Below are 18,210 nucleotides of genomic sequence, written 5' to 3' on the forward strand. Positions count from 1 at the left end.
TTCCCCCCCCCCCAAGGGTGGGTGGTTTCCAATGGGGGAAGAAGACCCCCTTCTGCCCCCCCTGCAGACAAAGCACCAAAGGTGGTGCCCACGTGGCCTTTGTCCCTGCTGCGTCAGGTAACCTGCCCCACAACACTAGCTAAGCTGGTGCCAGAGGGAGCAAGTGTGCAAACAGTGCGCCTTCTGACACACAATAGGGACAGTGAGCACAGTGCCACATCCTGTTATCCGTATCTGGGATCTGCTCTGAGCCAAGTTCACGTAACCAGAAGGAAACCAAGGTCAGCAAACCCGGGCTCTGAGAAAGATCTTCTGCAGAGAATAAATAACAGAACAACAGAGCTTAATTTCACCTTTTTTTTTTTTTGTTATGCTAATGGAGCTTCCCTTTCTCCATCTAGGACCAGGAGACAGGAAGACGCAGCAGAGGGGTGAAAGAGCCACGTGCGGCTACAGAGCTGCGAGTTGCCAACACACCCGGTCTAGGTCATCCTCTTTGCTTTCTCCTTGAAACTGGACATGATTATGGATAGCTCAAGAAAACATTTTTCCTTGGGTCCCTTGAGAGTTAATGATACTGTATGGATCTTGTATAGCAGGGGTCCCCAACCACCGGTCCGCGGACTGGTACCGGTCCGTGGAACAAGTCCTACTGGCGCTGGTTTGCTGGGCGCGCCATCTTTTTGATGAAAAAGTGCTTCCGGTGAGCTTTTCCGGGTAGAAAGCTCACGGAAGCACTTTTTCATCAAAAAGATGGCGGCACCCAGCTGATGCCGGTACTGGGCCGTGGCGCCCAGCTGATGCCGGTACCGGGCGGCATAAAAAAGGTTGGGGATCACTGTTGTATAGAATAGAATAGAATAGAATAGAATAGAATAGAATAGAATAGAATAGAATAGAATAGAATAGAATAGAGAATAGACTAGATAATAGGAATAGAATAGAATAGAATAGAATAGAATAGAATAGAATAGAATAGAATAGAACAGAATAGAATAGAATAGAATAGAAAAGAGAGAATAGAATAGAGAATAGAATAGAACAGAATAGAATAGAATAGAAAAGAGCCAGGCAGGGCAGAATCGAATCGAATCGAATCGAATAGAATAGAATAGAATAGAATAGAATAGATAATAGAATAGAATCTAATAGAATAGAAAAGAGAGAATAGAATAGAGAATAGAATAGAAATAGAATCGAATAGAATCGAATAGAATCGAATAGAATCGAATAGAATAGAATAGAATAGAATAGAATAGAATAGAATAGAATAGAATAGAATAGAATAGAATAGAATAGAATAGAATAGAATAGAATAGATAATAGGAATAGGAATAGAATCAAATAGAATAGAAAAGAGAGAAAAGAATAGAGAATAGAATAGAGAATAGAATAGAATAGAATAGAATAGAATAGAATAGAATGGAATGGAATGGAATGGAATGGAATGGAACGGAACGGAACGGAACGGAACGGAACGGAACGGAACGGAACAGAACAGAACAGAATAGAATGGAATAGAATAGAATAGAATAGAATAGAATAGAATAGAATAGATAATAGGAATATAATCGAATAGAATAGAAAAGAGAGAATAGAATAGAGAATAGAATAGAATAGAATAGAATAGAATAGAATAGAATAGAATAGATAATAGGAATAGAATCAAATAGAATAGAAAAGAGAGAAAATAATAGAGAATAGAATAGAGAATAGAATAGAATGGAATGGAATGGAATGGAATGGAACGGAACGGAACGGAACGGAACAGAACAGAACAGAACAGAACAGAATAGAATAGAAAAGAGCCGGGCAGGGCAGGGCAGGGCAGGGCAGGGCAGGGCAGGGCAGAATAGAATAGAATAGAATAGAATAGAATAGAATAGAATAGAATAGAATAGAATAGAATAGAATAGAATAGAATAGAATAGAATCAAATAGAATAGAAAAGAGAGAATAGAATAGAACAGAACAGAACAGAACAGAATAGAATAGAATAGAACAGAATAGAATAGAATAGAATAGAATAGATAATAGGAATAGAATCAAATAGAATAGAAAAGAGAGAAAAGAATAGAGAATAGAATAGAGAATAGAATGGAATGGAATGGAATGGAACGGAACGGAACGGAACGGAACAGAACAGAACAGAACAGAATAGAATAGAATAGAAAAGAGCCGGGCAGGCAGGGCAGGGCAGGGCAGGGCAGGGCAGAATAGAATAGAATAGAATAGAATAGAATAGAATAGAATAGAATAGAATAGAATAGAATAGAATAGAATAGAATAGAATAGAATAGATAAATAGGAATATAATCAAATAGAATAGAAAAGAGAGAATAAAATAGAGAATAGAATAGAATATAATAGAATGGAATGGAATGGAATGGAATGGAATGGAATAGAATAGAATGGAATGGAATGGAATGGAACGGAACGGAACGGAACGGAACGGAACAGAACAGAATAGAATAGATATTGGAAAGAATAGAATAGACAATGGAATGGAATGGAATGGAATAGAATGGAATAGAATAGAATAGAATAGAATAGAATAGAATAGAATAGAATAGAATAGAATAGAATAGAACATGAAATGTAATAAGAAATGAGGAATAAGGAGTAGAGTAGAGAATAGAACAGAAGAGAACAGAACGGAATAGAATAGAATAGAATTCTTTATTGGCCAAGTGTGATGGGACACACAAGGAATTTGTCTTGGTACGATACTTATAATACTTGAATTCCATTCACATGAAACATAAGCTGGGTTTATTTCTACGGGGATTCTCCATCATGCAGGGCTGCTGTTCTACGAAAGTGGGAGGCTCATGCAAATGTTTGGGGGCCTTTTGTCCAAAAGAGGTCCAGGTCTTCTCCATCCTGGATGTTGAAGCCCATCGAGTGGACATGCTATCCAGACAAAGCTCAGAAATCTAACTTCATCATGTTTCTATGGAGATTCTCAGTCATCCAGATCATGATTGCCCCAAATATGCTTTTTTCAAGAGGCAACTGGACTTTCTTGTTGTTTTTTTTGAAGATGTTTCACTTCTCATCCCAGAAGCTTCTTCAGCTCTGACTAGGATGGCGGGGAAGGGAAGGATTTATATTCCTCGAAGAAGCTTCTTGGAGAAGCGAAACGTCTTCAAAGAAAAACAAGAATGTCTAGTTGCACCTTTGGGATAACCTGGGTTCTGAATTAACCCATTGTCTCTGTTCACAAGATACATTAAACCCTAAACTAACCAACAGGCCATATTTATCTGGTGCATTCGTCCCCCAGGGTTTACCTGACCTAATTTAGCATGTTGTGAAAACCCACCATAGGCTCATGTTGATGCCATTTCAGGAATGGCCTCAAAACCCCACTATCTTCATCATTTGAATTGAACAACAGAGTTGGAAGGGACCTTGGAGGTCTTCTAGTCCAACCCCCTGCCTAGGCAGGAAACCCTACACCACTTCAGACAAATGGTTATACAATCTCTTCTTAAAAACTCCCAGTGTTGGAGCATTTACAACCTCTGGAGGCAAGTTGTTCCACTGATTGTTCTGTCAGGAAATTTCTCCTTGGTTCTAAGTTGCTTCTCTCCTTTAATTAAGTTTCCATCCATTGCTTCTTATTCTTCATTCTGATGCTTTGGAGAATAGCTTGACTCCCTCTTCTTTGGGGCAACCCCTGAGATTTTGGAACACTGCTATCATGTCTCCCCTGGTCCTTCTTTTCACTAGACTAGATATATCCAATTCCTGCAACCGTTCTTCAGATGTTTTAGCCTCCGCCCCCCCCTAATCCTCATGGTTGCTCTTCTCTGCACTCTTTCTAGAGTCTCAACATCTTTTTTACATCATGGTGACCAAAACTGGATGCAGTATTCCAAGTGTGGCCTTACCAAGGCCTTATAAAGCGGTATCAACACTTCACGTGATCTTGATTCTATCCCTCTGTTGATGCAGCCTAGAACTGTGTTGGCTTTTTTGGCAGCTACTGCACACTGCTTGCTCATATTTAAATGGTTGTCCACTAGGAGTACGAGATCCCTCTCACAGTTACTACTATTGAGCAAGGTCTTGGAAACATCTCACCACAACCTTCAGTATCATCTCTCCCCCATCAGAAATGACCGCACATTGTCTCCTTATGCCCAGTTCTCAAGAGGCGCTACTTCCTGACATAAAACACTGTGATCCGATCTAGCAGATCTGCTTTTAGGATCATTCGATCAAGTTTCAGCCCATCGTCTATTGTTCCATCCACAGCCTGGCACTGTGGACAGGAGTCCCTCCAGAACCCCATAATATCCCGAGGAACATCAAGAGATGCAAATCCAAAGCAAACCAAAGAAATGCAGAAGAAATTGGAATATTTTATTTGATAAACATAGACAGAATCTCCCAAAGTCCCTAGTGAGCTGCTACTATAGAGAGTAGGACACCGCAGAGTAGACGTTTCCCGGGCAGGGAAGGAAAGAGATTCCCTCAACCATCCATGTTCCTGGAAGCACCAAATTTCAATAAAGATATTCATTGATTGCATAAATTTGTGTTCTTCTTCCCAATTAACCACACCTTAAAATGGTTTACAAAAAAAATGTGAATTATGAAGAGGCTTTGAACAAGGCTGCCTTTATCTTCTCGGTTGGTGTGTGAATTTGGTCAATTTTGTTCCAAGGAATAGATTCAACGTCTGAATGAGCAAAAAGGGGATGTGTTGACCTGGGAGACCTCCACACCTTCCCTTTTTTATGTCTTCTTGGGCGCCTCTCTGTAACGTCTTAGTCGCTCTGCCATCTCATTTTCATCGAAAGCCTCTATCTTCACGTGGAAGAGCAGCACATTCTGTGAAGATTGGAAAATTGACAGCCATTATTTCTTATTTGCACACACAAACACCTCTCACTTTCTTGCACTCTTACAAACAGCTGGTTGTCCTCCTTGCACGCCCAAAACATTGGCTACACTGGGACCACAAAATGGGAAATGGGTAGACCAAAGAGGCGCCTACACTTTTGCACTGATAGACGAGAACTTTTGTAGCACAGGGTTGAACTGGGTCCTTGGTGCTCTCTAAAGTTGGGGTCCTTTGGTGGTCTCTGATTAGTTTTCTTGCAGACGTTTCTTAGCCCAATTAGGAAACATCACCAATCCTAGAAGGGAGTGGAATTTACAGAGAGGAGGAGGGGGTGGCTATGGGGTCCTTGGGGGGTCTCCGTGTCAAGATTCCGGCAGTTATTCCAATTAAATCATGAGCCTCGAGCCACACTCCCAAAACTGAAAAGGATTTATTAGAAGTTAACATTCTATGTCTGGCATTAGCCTGGGCACAGCTGACTCTGAGACATGTAATTCACTGCCACCCTTGATCCTGCTTCCCCCACCCCCCCACCCCTCTGGGTGTATCATCCAATGAAAAAACATCCATAGCCAAGAGTTATCAATCATGCTTTCCAATTAGATTTTTGCATGGCAGAAGCTTCAGTCATCTAATCAGCCTCTGAAGAAAATATGAATGGAATGTACTTTCAATTCCACACTGCCGCCTGCTCTCTGAAACTCCCCCCCTTCTTTCTGTTGACAACTATAAAACAGGCATACAAAATGTTTTATGAGTTGACGCTCTGAGATTAGTAGTTTCCTTGTAGATGTTTCATGACCCAACCGGTGGTGGGATTCAAATTTTTTACTACCGGTTCTGTGGGCGTGGCTTGGTGGGCGTGGCAGGGGAAGGATACTGTAAAATCTCCAGACAGAGGTGGGATTGGCCGGTTCTCTGAACTACTCAAAATTTCCACTACCAGTTCTCCAGAACAGGTCAGAGCCTGCTGAATACCACCCCTGGACCCAACTAGGAGACATCATCAGTGCTAGAAAGGAAATGCTAGAAGGGAGTGGAATTTGCAGGGAGGAGGAGGGGAGGAAGAGGAGGAGGAGGAGGAGGAGGAGGAGGAGGAGGAGGAGGAGGAGGAGGAGGAGGAGGAGGAGGAGGAGGAGGAGGAGGGAGGAGGAGGGGAGGAGGAGGGAGGAGGAGGAGGGAGGAGGAAGAAGAGGAGGAAGAAGAGGAGGAGGAGGAAAGGAGGAGGAGGAAGAGGAGGAGGAGGAGGAGGAGGAGGAGGAAGAGAGGAGGAGGAGGAGGAGGGGAGGGGGAGGAGGAGGAAGGAGGAGGAGGAGGAGGAGGGGAGGAGGAGGAAGAGGAGGAGGAGGAGGAAGAGGAGGAGGAGGAGGAGAAGGAGGAGGAGGAGGAGGAAGAGGAGGAGGAGGAGGAAGAGGAGGAGGAGGAAGAGGAGGAGTTGGAGGAGGAGGAGGAGGGGAGGAGGAGGAGGAAGAGGAGGAGGAGGAGGAGGAGGAGGAGGAGGAGGAGGAGGAAGAGGAGGAGGAGGAGGAGAAGAGGAGGAGGAGGAGGAGGAGGAGGAGGAGGAGGGAGGAGGAGGAAGAGGAGGAGGAGGAGGAGGAGGAGGAGGAGGAGGAGGAGGAAGGCTATGGAGTCCTTGGTGGTTTCTGAGCTGGGTAATTTTCTTGCAGACATTTCATGACCCAACTAGGAAACATCCTTACTGTAGCCCATTCTGCACCCTTCCTGGGGTATCCGCAGGAGTTGAGGGATTGTCAAAATGTTCCCAGTAAAAGAGAGACGGAGATACAATTGCACTATATAACCTCCTTTTGAGACCCCTGCCCTGGCTCCTGCATCCTAGACATGGTTTGAGGCCAGGAAGGCTGGACCAGGGTTGGACCATCTGGGCAGCAGATGTTCTTCCGCGATAAGCAACCCAAAGACAGACCATTGGGGTCCCATCAACTCACCTCTCCAAAACCGAGTGTGGTTTCGCCCTCGCTGTACATCAACCCCAACAGACTTGGGAGAGGAAATTGATTCTTACTCAGGACATCTGCAAAGGAGGAGGCAGCTGTTGGGTCCATCCCTTCTTTCCCATCCAGGATGTCTATGGAGGCTTTCCATCATCCAGATCATGGTTGTCCCAAGGGTGGTGTTTGTTTTGTTTTTTCCAAAAGTCAACTGGACTTTCTTGATTTTGTTTCCTTGAAAACATTTTGCTTCTCACCCAAGAAGCTTCTTCAGTTCTAAGTTTCAGTTCAGTTCTTCTAGAACTGAAGAAGCTTCTTGAGTGAGAAGCAAAATGTTTTCAAGGGAGGAAAAAGCCAAGATGTCCAGTTTTCTTTTGGAAAAGAATTTTTGGGGATTCCCATCCAGGAGTTTTTGCCTTCAAGCAAGTTATTACTATCAATATTATAGCAGAGTCGGAAGAGATCTTGGTGGTCTTCTAGTCCAATTCCCTGCCCAAGAGGTGACCCTATACTATATCAGATAATTTTGCTATCCAGTCTCTTCTTAAAAACCTCCACTTGAAGCACCAACAACTTCTGGAGGCAAGCAATTCCTGTCAGCGTCCCAGCAAACCTCCATTCCAACCAGTAACTCTGAGACAAACATATCTCAAAAGTACCTTTATTAGAATAACACCTGGCACGTCTGTGGAATCCCAAAACTAAAAGTTTTTGGCAGGGGTGGGATTCAAATTTTTTAACAACCGGTTGTGTGGGTGTGGCTTAGGTGGTGAGCGTGGCTTGGTGGTCATGTGACTGGCTGGGCGTGGCCAACTCAATATCACTCACATCGAGTCATGCATCTCCTCGCCTAGCCTCTCATGACTGTGGGGATGCTGCAACAGTCGTAAGCGTGAAAAATGGTCATTAGACACTTTCTTCAGTGCCATTGTAACTTTGAATGGTCCCTCCACACAAGCAAAGTACCAGCAAAGGAGGAAAAAAAAAAACTCCAGAGACGTTCCAGAGACAGGGAGTCTAGTCCTGCCAAGAATGTAATAAGGGTTAACAGAGAGGCAGTTTCTGTAAGCAACACCAGAATGTTTCCTTCCTGCCTTCCTTACAGGATTAGCCCTGTAATTTCTTCTAACAACCGGTTCTCCGAACTGCTTAGAACGTTAACAACCGGTTCTAGCGAATAGGTGCAAACTGGTAGAATCCCACCCCTGGGTTTTGGGCTTTCCACAATTTCCCAAACTACAAATCCATCCTCCCTTGGTCATCATCACACCACATGGACCAATCACGATCCACCCAAGAGTAAGATCCTTTTTCCATCCTGCGCCACACTTAATAACCTTGAACTAACAAGAGAATTGTATTTTGTCTACTTAGAACTACTCAATTGAAATCACCCCCCTCCCAGTTTTTCAGGCTAAGTGGCAGTGTGGAATATGGCTTCCTAAGCTGACAGGCGTCCCCCTTGAAAAGGTCACCTCCTAAAAGAGATAATCAACCAAAATACAACCAGGGGTTAATGCGATGCCCTTAACCCCCTCTTCCCCCTCCAAGGGGACCCTTTGGTTTGTCAGGGAATTCGTCATGGAATTGTTTAACCAATCTATCTGCATGTACATCCCAACTTTTTACCCAAGTCGCATGGGACAAAGGGTAATCCTTCCATAACACCAGATATTATAACCTCCCTCGGTGTAATCTAGAATCGAGGATTTTCTTTATTTCATAATGTGTCTCCCCCTGTACGATTAAAGGTTTGGGGGGAGCTGCTGATATCGGCCTTAGATTCTATCCTAGAGCAGGTTTCAATAAACTATAGTACATGAAACACTGGGTGTATTTTCCCCAATAGCCGAGACTGTTACTGGATTGATTATTTCTGATATAGCGCATGGACCTAAGAATTTAGGCCCCAACTTCCTACTAGGAAGTTCCAATTTGAGATATTTAGTTGACAAAAAGACTTTGTCTCCTATTTTAAACGGTGGTTGCAGGGATCTAATTCTCACACTGATTTAATTCTCACAGTCAAGAAATTTATCCTGAATTCCTGCTTCTCTCCTTGATTAGTTTCCACTCATTGCTTCTTCTTCTACCTTCAGGTGCTTTGGAAAATAAGTTGACCCCCTCTTCTTTGGGGCAACTCCTCAGATATTGAAAGACTGCTATCAGGTCCCCACTGGTCCTTCTCACTTGACATACCCAATTCCTGGAACCGTTCCTCGTGTATTTTAGCCTCTATCTCCCTAATCATCTTAGTTGCTCTTTTCTGCACTCTTTCTAGAGTCTCAAACACTTACCACTGGCATGTGGGATCCAACCATCCATGGTGGTTTTCATAAAATCTTTTGCTGATTCTACCTATAACAGCAAAAGAAAAAAATATGTCAAAATTGGAGTAAGAGAACATCAGGAAATTTCATGGCAGGTGAAGCCAGAAGGGAAGTAGAGACTATGTCCCCTAGGAAAGGAAATCTCTTTTACCAAGAACATTATAAATATGTGACATTGAGCCCAAAGTGGACTTTAACTCAAAAGAGACCTCTACTCTTATTTACAAACAAGATCTCTGGATTCTATTGCACTAGACAGGCAATAAAAAGGATAAAAGAGGAATGAATAATCTGCTGGTATAAATGGAATGAACTGGATATTATTTTACTCCAAGCCGGGACCTGTTCTCGTCCACAAAGCTCTTTGCAAATGTCTAATATTTCAAAGGGAAGCAAAATGACCTCATCATGAATGAAGGTAAATACAGGTGTCTCAGAACACTATTGCAGGATCCAATCTGAGTCACTTGCCAGGACCCAAACGTTTATTCTTCCAAGATTTTGTGTAATGAACAAGAACATGCATTCAATTTCATAGCTAAATAAGATAAGATAAGAAATAAGATAAATTTATTGTCATTGTACTCAGAACCTGAGAACAACGAAATAAGGTGCTCTTTCACAACATACAACTGAACAACACCAAAAGACATATACAAATAACAATGTAAAACAAATTGAAACAATTAACAGTTAAAAACTATACAACCAGGATATATATATGTTAAGACCACCAGATTCATAACTCTGCATTTAACCTGATCACAGCACTTGGGTAAAAGCTATGTTTAAATCTACTTGTCTTGGCTTTCAGCACTCTATATCGTCTTCCTGATGGTAGGATCTCAAACAACGAGTGGCCTGGATGTGAAGGGTCTCTCAAGATCTTTTGTATCTTCCTTCTACATCCCATGTTGTACAAATCCTCCAATGAGGGAAGAGAACATCCGCTGATCTTTTGTGCCCTTTTTTATCACTCTTTGGAGTGCCCTTTTCTCCGCCTCTGTACAACTCCTAAACCACACACAGAGGCAATAGGATAAAATGCTCTCTATAGGGCTTCGATAAAAGGCAACCAACAGACTCTCTGGCAGTTGTTGTGATCTTAAAAGTCTTAAAAAATACAATCATTGATGAGCCTTTTTTTCTAGGGCTAAAGTATTTGCCCCCCATGTTAGATCCTGTTTCAGGGTGATACCTAGAAACTTACATTCTGCCACCTGTTCTACCAAAACACCATCGATGTACAACGGCTGGATATCCGAACTGCTCTTCCTGTAATCCACTATGAATTCCTTCGTCTTATTTATATTAAAAATAAGATTGTTTACTTTGCACCAGAGGGACAACTGATGAACCTCATCCCTGTACGCAGACTCATCATTATCAGAAATGAGCCCCACCAACGTTGTATCATCTGCAAACTTAATGATCTTATTACTCAGATGAATGGAGGTGCAATCAGACGTATAAATAGTGAATAAAAGTGGACTCAATACACAGCCCTGAGGAGTGCCAGTATTGAGGATCTTCGCAGAAGAGATATGTTCATTCATCCTAACCCTTTGTGAACGATGTGATAAAAAATTCAGAATCCACCAACATATAGAGTCCAGTAGCTTCAGATATTTAAGCTTAGACATCAATCTGTGGGGTAATATTGTGTTGAAAGCAGAACTAAAATCAACAAATAATATTCTGACATACATTCCTTTTTTCTCCAAATGAGATAGGGCAGTATGAAGAACAGTATTGACAGCATCCTCAGTAGATCTGTTTGTTCTATAAGCAAACTGATAATTATCAAAGGTAGCAGGAAGGCAAGAAATAATGAACAAGAACATGTGTAATGAACTTGTGTAATGAACAAGAACATGCATTCAATTTCATAGCTATTACGATTGTTGGCTGAACAGGGACAAAAATAGCCAGAGAAATGATTGAAGCCTGGGAAAGAAGCTCGTTTGTCAGTCAATAGGAACCCTGATTTACCACCCACCCTATCAGGTACTTAGGATCTGAGTGTGTGGGCAGCACAAGAAACAATTAATGACTTAATAGCAATCATCAACACCTTAATTAATAATTAAAAGCTACACACAACCAGGAACCATATGTAGAACAAACCAGTGCAAACATTCTGGAGAGGGTGAAGTTCTTTGACGATGGGATTCCAGCACGAGATCAAAAGCTTGGAAGAATAAACTTTTAATCCCAGTGACCAACTCAGACTAGATCCATCACCTCTTCAGGTTATTATTTCATCTCTCAGTCTTAGCCCAAAAGCCCATCACCATTTTGGTGGATAACACTACTCTTAAATGTGTGATGCTCACTATCCTAAAATAACTTCAGGCTTACGTTTCCAGCAGGGGAAGAAATCTCTGTTGATCTGTGAGAAGAAGGAGGAGAGAACATAATTACTTTCAGCATGTCCACTTTTGTCTCTTTATCTGCTCCATCTGCTGACCTACCAGCCTTACGTTTACTTTCAGAGTGGTCTGCAACAGAGTTTCCATGGTCAAAAAGAACCTGAACTTGGCATGCACAAGGGTGTGAGTCAAGCTCAAAGCACATTTATGCTGTTGCAACCATTATGGCTTTTCAACTTGCCAAAGGACTAGAGGGGAGGGAAGGGTGAGAAAGGAATGCAGGCTCCAGACTTCAAGGAAGAGAGCTGTGAGAGCCAAGGACACATCTGCAGGTGTCCGCCAAAGACCAGAGACTTTTTCTCATAACAGTACAATGACACTCAATTGGACAATGTGACCTGCACTAATCAGGGGGAAGGGGGGATTGTATATTGTAACGATGTGGGTTTGTGTGGGAATTAGGCAGAGCTGGTTTTGCCTTCAATGGTGCCAAAAGAATGTACTCGATAAAACATTGGCCGGTCTAGAGTGTGCTTGCTTTTAGTTAGGTTCATCAGTCAGGACGTTGACATTGTGACTGAAATTGACTTTTGAGGAGACCCCAAGGCCACTTCCTTCAGCTGGGGTCTTTAGAGCAAGAAGGTTTAATACCAGAGGTGGCATTCAGCAGGTTCCGACCAGTTCTGGAGAACCGGTAGAGGAAATTTTGAGTAGTTCGGAGAACCAGCAAATACCACCTCTGACTGGAGATTTTACAGTATCCTTCTCCAGCCACGCCCACTAAGCCACGCCCAGAGAACCGGTAGTAAAAAAAATTTGAATCCCACCACTGTTTAGTACCTGCAAGATCCCGCTTTCAGAGTGACGGCCAGGTGTTCCTCTTTGATGGCAAAACTGGCATTGCATTCCTGCACCTACAGTTGAAACACAGAAAGAAGATAGAGATGGTGGACTATGGTGGAATTGCTGGTTCAAGGAGAGGGGGAAGTAAATAGAAGATAGATTCCAGCATGGAATCGCTCCATGGGGAAGACATCCTAGACTAGACCAGAACAGAACAGAACAGAATAGAACAGAATAGAACATAGAATAGGAATAAAAAAGAATAGAACAGAATATGAAATAATTAATAGAAATAGAATAAAAATAGATAGAAGGGAAGGAAAGCCAAGAGAAGAGAAGAGGAGAGGAGAGGAGAGGAGAGGAGAGGAGAGGAGAGAAGAGAAGAGAAGAGAAGAGAAGAGAAGAGAAGAGAAGAGAAGAGAAGAGAAGAGAAGAGAAGAGAAGAGAAGAGAGCTGGAAGGGACCTCTGATGCTTTGGAGAATAATTTATTTGGGGTAGCCCCCCAAATACTGGAAGACTGCTATCATGTCCCCCGTGGTCCTTGTTTTCACTAGACTAGCCATACCAAAATACTGCAGTGGTTCTTCACAGGTTTTTATCTCCAGGCCTTTAATCCGCTTAGTTGCTCTTCTCTGAACTTTTTCCAAAGTCTCATCATCTTTTTTTGTAGGATGGTGACCAAAGTTGGTTGCAGTATTCCAGGTGTGGCCTTACTAAGGTTTTACAAAGCAGTACTAATACTTCACGTGATCTTGATTCTTTGCCTCTGTTCATACAACCAAGGATTGTGTTAGCTTTTTTGGCTCTGCTGCACACTGCTGGCTCATAGTTGGACAGCCCTCAATCCTTTCCACTCTCTCCCTCTTTCCTATCTCTTCCTTCCTTCCTTCCTTCCTTCCTTCCTTCCTTCCTTCCTTCCTTCCTTCCTTCCTTCCTTCCTTCCTTCCTTCCTTCCTTCCTTCCTTCCTGTAGATGGTCCCTAATTATCTATGTAGGTGTGTGAGTGCCTCAGTGATACAACATTGATAGAATGACCTTGGAGAGGTCTGGTTGAATTCAACCTTAACAAGAGTGCCATCGTATAAGTTATTTGGGGAAGGGGAGGGAGCCTAAACAAGTTATGTCTATTGGCCTCTGGCAAAGGGACTCATATGAAATGATGATCTACCGTGTCCACGGACAGGAGCTCAGCGCCATCTTCAACAGACAAGAATGAGGCTTTGATTCTGATTGTCATGTGGCTTCTGGTAGGCGACACAGTAAACGTGGCATTCACTTTTGGAGATATTTCAATTTTCATGTCTTTTCCAGAAGGTAGATCAGCCTGGAGAAAACGAAACATCCTTAAAATCAGACGGCTGTAAACTACAATCAAGTTTTTGAACTACCTTCACCAAGTTCACTGTTTGGGTGCTGAGGAGTGGGTAGAGAGAGACAGACACACACCCCTTGGTCTTTCACTTTCTCAGAGGTGACCTCCTTCTCTGGCCTTGGGTCTGCTGACCCTATAGTGTGGGCTTCTCTCTCTCTCTCTCTCTCCTCTCTCTCTCTCTCCATCCATCTTATCTATCTGTCTCTCTCTCTCTCTCTCATCCATCCATCTAATCTATCATCTGTCTATCCATCTATCTTCTATGTATCTATCTCTATCTATCTCTATCTATCTATCTATCTATCTATCTATCTATCCATCCTATCTATCATCTATCTATCATCTGTCTGTCTGTCTGTTTGTCTGTCTCTGTCTGTCTGTCTCTATCTATCTATCTATCTATCTATCTATCTATCTATCTATCTATCTATCTAATCTATCATCTGTCTATCCATCTATCTTCTATGTATCTATCTCTATCCTATCTCTTTCTTTCTATCTATATATCTATTTATCTATCATCTGTCTGTCTGTCTCTATCTATCTATTTATCTATCTAATCTATCATCTGTCTATCCAATCTTTCTATGTATCTATCTCTATCCTATCTCTTGCTATCATCCATCCATCCATCCATCCATCTGTCTGTCTGTCTGTCTGTCTGTCTCTCTCCATCCATCCATCTAATCTATCATCTGTCTATCCATCTATCTTCTATGTATCTATCTCTATCCTATCTCTATCTATCTATCTATCTATCTATCTATCTATCTATCTATCTATCTATCTATCTATCATCTATCTATCATCTATCTATCATCGTCTGTCTGTCTATTTGTCTGTCTCTGTCTATCTGTCTCTATCTATCTATCTATCTATCTATCTATCTATCTATCTATCTATCTATCTAATCTATCATCTGTCTATCCAATCTATCTTCTATGTATCTATCTCTATCCTATCTCTTTCTATCATCTATCTATCTATCTATCTATCTATCTATCTATCTATCTATCTATCTATCTATCTATCCTATCTATCTATCATCTATCATCTATCTATCTATATCATCTATATCCAGCTATCTATCTAATTATATATCTATCTCTATCACCTATCTATCATCTCTCTTTCTCCCTTATGTATCATCTATTTATTTATCTTTATTTCTCTATCTCCTATCTCTCCATCTCATTTTCTCTCTCTCTTTCTCATTTATCTATTGCCAACATCTTGCGGAGCCCAACAAATCTCTATAAAGCTGTCTTTTCCTTCTGAAATCATGTCAGTTCTTGCAAGGTAGCCCCAAAACACAATAAACTTACATCTGGCAATATTTCTTTCAGCTGGTCAGTCGTAGGAGTGGAACCCTGACCCAAAAAAGGGGGGGGAGAGAAATACTCAAGTTAGTAACAAAAATGAAATAGCCAAGCCAAAGATTGCAAGCAATGACCTTTCACCCCAAGTGAAGCAATGCTTATTTCCCATGGAAATCAACCTGGAAGAAAGTGAGCTGGATAAATAAATATCGCCAACACACCAATCCCTTTGTTTAGAATCTAGATTTTGGAAGGAGACGCCCTTGTGAAGGAATTTTAGAGATCTAGGGAGCATATCAAGGAATCCAAAGTGGGTTTTTCACCCAGAATCCAGGAATTGATTCTTTGATCACCTCAATTTTGGTAATAACAGAGTTGAACGAGCCATCCATCAACATCATTGCAACGTTGATGGTAGACACAGGTATGTAGACCGTGGTTTTTCCTTCCTCTTTTGGTGGCAGATCTTCAGGAACCGGATCAGGTGCGACTTCTACGATGTCCCCATTATTGGCTTGGAATTTAACCTTGAAAAGGAAGCATAAACACCAGCGCTGTCATTTCAAAAGCGAGTGAAACTTGTCTCAAAGTACACACTGGATTGGTGGGGCGCAGAGGTCATCTGCAACTTGGTTCTGTTCTTGGACATCTGATCTCCACATCCAATTTTATTCTGGGCTCCTGTTCCCTGAACCTCAAGCCAAAGTCTGCAAAGCAATTCTACGTTGATGGCTGGAAAGAAGCCAGAATACCAATAAATGAGAATATTCGTAGTTCAGGATTGAAATGAGGAGTCCCTCTGCTCTCATAGCTTGATTGTTTTCTTGCAGGTGTTTAATTACCCAACAAGATTACATCATTAGTGTTAGAAGGGAGTGGGGTTTGCTCCCATTATTTTTTAAATGCAAAAGAACCACCAAGCTCAGAGAGCACCAAGAATCACACATGTTCTGACCTAAAAGGCTTCCCCCAAAAGCGCTAAGCAGACTCTTTGTCCCGGCAAAATCCCTTTTATTAAACGAAGTTGGATTTCTTGCATTTGCATTCAGCCAAAGGCCTGGCAGCCAGTCTTCCAAGGGTGTAATTAGGAGCACAGAACTTATCTAGCCTGGAGAGCTGCCAAGTAACTATTTCCAAACGCAGTGCTGACAAGGAAGGACTCGGCACAGATTCTCTGAGATGCACAGACAGATCTTCACAGCAGGAAATTTCTCCTTAGTTCTAAGTTGCTTCTCTCCTTGACTAGTTTCCATCTGATGCTTCTTGTCTTGACTTCTGGTGCTCTGGAGAATAGCTTGACTCCCTCTTCTTTGGGGCAGCCCCTCAAATATTGGAAGACTGCTATCTTGTCACCCTTAGTCCTTCTTTTCATCAAACTAGATGTACCCAATTCCAGCAGCCGTTCTTTGTATGTTTTAGCCTCCAGTCCAGTGGTGAGATTCAAAGCTTTTTACTACCAGTTCTGTGGGCGTGGCTTGGTGGGCGTGGCTTGATTTGGTGAGCATGGCTTGGTGGGTCTGGCAGGAGATGGATATTGTAGAATCTCCATTTCCGCCCCACTCCAGGGGAAGGATATACTGCAAAGTCCCCCTTCCCTCCCCACCCCAGTAACCTGCTTTCCAGCTCTGTTCTCCTGTGCAGGGCAACAAAAGAAGACCCAGCCGATCAGCTCAATGGGAGGTGGAGAATAGATGGGGATGACGGGGCCAGTCAGAGGTGGGATTGGCCGGTTCTCCAAACTACTCCAAATTTCTGTTACTGGTTCTCCAGAACTAGTCAGAACTGGCTGAATCCCACCTCTGCTCCAGTCCCCTAATTCTTTTCATGGCTTTTCTCTGCACTCTTTCTAGATTAAGGCTGGTTGGTGACAACGTGGGGTGAAAATGATGAATGATGCAGCCAATCACTCTTACCTTGAGCTGAATCAAGTTGTAGTCTGGGAAGACCCCTGGTTCTTCGGCCACTTCATACCACACTGTGCTGCTCTCTCCAAAAGATTTTTTTTCTACGAAAAGATACAGGACAGCCTTTCTCAAACCAGGTAGAATTGATACGACTCCTAGAAGCCCCAAATTGATCTTGGGGAGCCACAAAATGGGACCTGCAAGGCTAATAAATGGTCCACACCAGGCCAAAAAAAATCATGGTTTGCAAACCACAACAAACCCACATCATCCCCAATGGTCAAATGACCAGGATATCCAGTGGAGAAATGTGGAGAAATGTTCTTTGGGGATTCTCTGTTACTGATTATGTGGTTTTTCTTTTCATTTAAGAGAAAAGTTTCGACCATGTTGTCAACTCGTAAAGCATTCCTATGCCTGCTTTCGAGTTGCCATAAGCAGGAGGAAGGGAAGCCTGAAGGAGCAATACGGCTGTTAAAACCAGAATTACATTCCACGTTTATCTTACAAAGATTGTAGCTAGGCTACCGGATCTTCTGCCTGCGAAAATCCTTCATTGGAGAATGTGATTGATGACATCCAGCCCCTTTCATCGGAGAATCTGATTTATGACACACCCAGAGGGAGGGGGGAAACAGGGTCACAGGTGACCATAAATTACACGTGGCAGAGTTGGCTTCCTCTGGGTCAATGCCGACATGTTGCTCCTAATAAATCTTTTGGGTTCTTTTGAAGCTTGTCTTGGGGCTCATGAGTTAATTAGGGCAATCTCCGGAACCCTGACACATGTGAGCTTCTCTGGAACACAAACTGAATTTGTATAATAAGATCTCTGGCCACCAAATCAATAACCCAACACCTCTCAAGTTTGGGAAGGAGCAGTTTGGAGTTTTTCTTTCTTAGTTGCTTTTCCAAAATTTCTTCCCAGAAACACAATGGAACAAAAGCTTTGCCTAAAGTTGACCAGATCCAACACTCCTATTTTGTCTTAACAGGATATCCCAAGTGGAACAAGTTGAGCAGCTCCCACCCCCACAAGAACCCCATCAATTGCAGAGCACAAAAGTCAACTGAAGAGTTGACTGTGGGAACAGGGTCTTCAGATTGTCTCCTCCCCCAAAAGGTAGGAAAAACTCAAAATGTTGGTCTTTGGGGTGCTATCGTATCCTCAAACTGTCTCCTGCAGCCTTCCAGGCATTAGGAGCCCCCAGCCTTGGAAATCTGTTCTTTTTCTCTTGGCAGCTTTGGTTCCTTTCTCACCT

At 42.5% G+C, this 18,210-nt stretch overlaps 1 protein-coding gene across 2 annotated transcripts in view; it reads right to left on the reverse strand.

Moving 5' to 3' along the window:
- Positions 1-4,274: 4,274 nt before the first annotated feature.
- LOC113428910 (BPI fold-containing family B member 6-like) overlaps positions 4,275-18,210 on the reverse strand; it is a 26,189-nt gene continuing 12,253 nt past the window's right edge. For both annotated transcript variants that reach the window (XM_087959128.1, XM_087959127.1), the window contains exons 6-14: positions 16,958-17,049; positions 15,398-15,571; positions 15,051-15,095; positions 13,522-13,677; positions 12,350-12,423; positions 11,499-11,529; positions 9,105-9,165; positions 6,805-6,890; positions 4,275-4,842 (exon numbers count right to left, since the gene is read on the reverse strand). In XM_087959128.1, the coding sequence (XP_087815254.1) occupies positions 4,747-4,842; positions 6,805-6,890; positions 9,105-9,165; positions 11,499-11,529; positions 12,350-12,423; positions 13,522-13,677; positions 15,051-15,095; positions 15,398-15,571; positions 16,958-17,049 (815 nt within the window). In that variant the 3' untranslated portion in view covers positions 4,275-4,746. The remainder of the gene's footprint in view (positions 4,843-6,804; positions 6,891-9,104; positions 9,166-11,498; positions 11,530-12,349; positions 12,424-13,521; positions 13,678-15,050; positions 15,096-15,397; positions 15,572-16,957; positions 17,050-18,210) is intronic.

The sequence above is a fragment of the Notechis scutatus genome, chromosome 3 (assembly GCF_049901735.1).
Source record: "Notechis scutatus isolate UNSWTSFEM ecotype Mainland chromosome 3, rNotScu1.2, whole genome shotgun sequence".
NCBI lineage: Eukaryota > Metazoa > Chordata > Lepidosauria > Squamata > Elapidae > Notechis > Notechis scutatus.